This window comes from Ictidomys tridecemlineatus, unplaced genomic scaffold, assembly GCF_052094955.1.
Source record: "Ictidomys tridecemlineatus isolate mIctTri1 unplaced genomic scaffold, mIctTri1.hap1 Scaffold_161, whole genome shotgun sequence".
NCBI lineage: Eukaryota > Metazoa > Chordata > Mammalia > Rodentia > Sciuridae > Ictidomys > Ictidomys tridecemlineatus.
In genome coordinates, this window is record NW_027521410.1 from 113,288 (window position 1) to 115,906 (window position 2,619).

A 2,619-nucleotide genomic window follows, 5' to 3' on the forward strand; every position below is an offset into this window, starting at 1 on the left:
CCTAGTGCCTGTTTCAGTAAAATGAAATGAAAAGGCAACATTGAGCTCACAAATTTTCCAAAAGTCAAGATCCAAGATTCTTCCTTTCTAGAACAAGAATGGTCCAGGCCACGGGCATTCAGAGTGAACCCATGTGAAACGAAGGTCAGTGGTTAGTGGAGATGATTGGATCACTTTGATGACGCTTTTCCCTGAAAGATAAACCTTAAAATTATGTAAGCTGTGTTTTGTGATGGAAATGTAGCCATCCAGCAGCAATGGGTGCCCTGTTCATACCTCTGTGGATACCAGAGAAGAGCACACAACTGCATATTTCTTAGGAAGCAGACGCCAGTCTCACTTGACAGCTAGAAACTTGACGCTCATCAGATCTGAGCACAGCCAGAGCCTGCCCTGCTGCTCGCTATCTGTCCCATGGAAGGAAGTCCTGGTCCCTGTGCGGTGTCAACCCTCTCCCATCTCTTCCCTGCCTTCAGCAGGTGAGCTGCTGGGGCAGTGAAGGACTGGTCACAGGACAGCTCATCAACACCTTCACACATCCACACATACCTCTTTTACCCTGCAGCCGTCTCAGCAGCATCCTGGTAAGCACATGGGCCCTGCATCCCTCTGCAACTGTGGGAAGGCACAAAGAGAAGCTGTGTCTTCACCAAGGGGCTGGCTGCTCTGGACATCCCCAACATGCCCCTGCTCACCTGAGTCTGGCAAAGAACGGATTTACAGTGAGTCTCATAAGTGCTTCACAAATAATGCACTTCACAGAAAGTCCCCAGAACCTAGGGCACCGAGAGTTCACGCCGCACTACTATTGAGTGGCGGCCAAGTTGGGAATATGCATGAATTCCAGGGAATTTAGAGAGAAAATGACACAAAAATGTTCTGTTTTCAGATGGTAAAAGTGTTTACAAAAAGATGCCCTTCACCCTGTTGCATGTACACCTTTTTGACAATCATGTACAGCTTACTCCCAGGACCTTCTCTAGGACCCTCTTCAGTGCCCCTTTAACCTCCTCATTCCTCAGAGTGTAAATCAGAGGGTTGAGCACGGGAGTCACTACCGTGTAGAACAGGGAGACAAACTTGCCCTGGTCCTTGGATCGGCTTCGGGCCGGCTGCAGGTACATGAAGATGATGGTCCCATAGAAGATGGTGACCACCAGGAGGTGGGAGGAGCAGGTCCCGAAGGCCTTCCGCCTGCCAGCAGCCGACCTGATCCTCAGCACGGCTTGGGCAATGTGGCCGTAGGACACCAGGATGAGCGACAGGAACAGGACGCTGGCCACAAAGAGCTCAGCCTCGTTGAAGGTGGTGTCCACACAGGCCAGCTTGATGAGCACGGGGACCTCACAGATGAAGTGGTCCACTCGGCGATGCCCACAGAAGGGCAGGCGCAGGGTGAGGGTGGACTGTACCAGGGTGGTGGCCAGTCCGCTGAGCCACACGGCAGCCGCCAGGGAGTGACAGAGGCGGGGGTGCATCAAGACAGTGTAATGGAGGGGACGGCACACGGCAATGTAGCGATCATAGGACATGACAGCCAGGAGGACACACTCGGTGGACCCCAGCGCGAGGGAGACGCAGAGCTGAGCCACGCATCCGCCATAGGAGATGGTTTTGAAGGGATCCCACAAGTTGACCAGGAGCTGAGGCACGACACTGCTGCTGAAGCTGAGGTCCAGGAGGGACAGGTGGGAGAGGAAGAAGTACATGGGTGTGTGCAGTCGGGGCTCCAAGCGGGACACCAGGATGATGGCGGAGTTCCCCAAGGTAGTGAGCAGGTACAAGGCCAAAATGGTCACAAATAGAACCCTCCGCAGACGAGGGTGGTCTGAGAATCCCACCAGGATGAAGCCTGCTGGGCCACTCTCGTGGACACCCCTCTGCATCCACATCCCCACAGGTGCCGAGGCACAGCTGGGAAAGACGGCAGGCCCCACCAGGTCCCCGTGGCCTGCCACCTCTGAGGAGGGCACTCATGGGCGGCTCCCTCGAAGCAGGCAGCAGGCAGCTGGGCTCTGTGTCCTGGTGTCTGCCTCTGATGGTGTGGGGTGGACTGTCCAGGTCTTGCCATCCAAAGCAGAGCAGAGGGCAACTCAAAGGTTTTACAAGTCTGGAATAAACTAGATCACCTTTCCAATTTATCTAAGCCTACTGCTGTTCATCACTGTCTTCCTGGTTACAGAAAGGTAGAGACTGAGATATTCCAACTAAAGACAGAACCTCAGGTCTTACTTTAGCACTTTTCAAATAAGGGGAATTAAGTCTGTTTTTCGTCATGCCCAAGTCTGGACACTAGTTATACAGGTTTACGTGGGTGAGAGATGCTGGGTTTGATTTCACTAAGTAAAAGCCAGCTCCTGAGACTTGGGTGACCTGGCAAAGACACCGTCTGGGGTGGTGGAGGCCATCAGGAAGCTCTCTCCTGACCTCACGCCACTCCCCGCCTCCTGCTTCCCTCAGTCCTTGCTTCTTGGTCGTGTGTTCTCACATTTTGTGGCCTCCCTTTTGAGACCAGGTGCCTCTGGCCCCCACACTAGTTTTCCTGGGGACATGTCATCTCTGTGATTTTAACTCCCTTCTTTGGGGACCTTCGTACTGTAGGCACTGGCTCAGGGCACA

At 53.6% G+C, this 2,619-nt stretch overlaps 1 protein-coding gene across 1 annotated transcript; it reads right to left on the reverse strand.

Annotated features, from left to right (window-relative positions):
- Positions 1-950: 950 nt before the first annotated feature.
- On the reverse strand, positions 951-1,886 carry LOC144372760 (olfactory receptor 2G2-like). The gene has a single exon (XM_078036016.1). The coding sequence runs from the start codon at positions 1,884-1,886 to the stop codon at positions 951-953; it is 936 nt and encodes a 311-aa protein (XP_077892142.1).
- Positions 1,887-2,619: the final 733 nt, after the last annotated feature.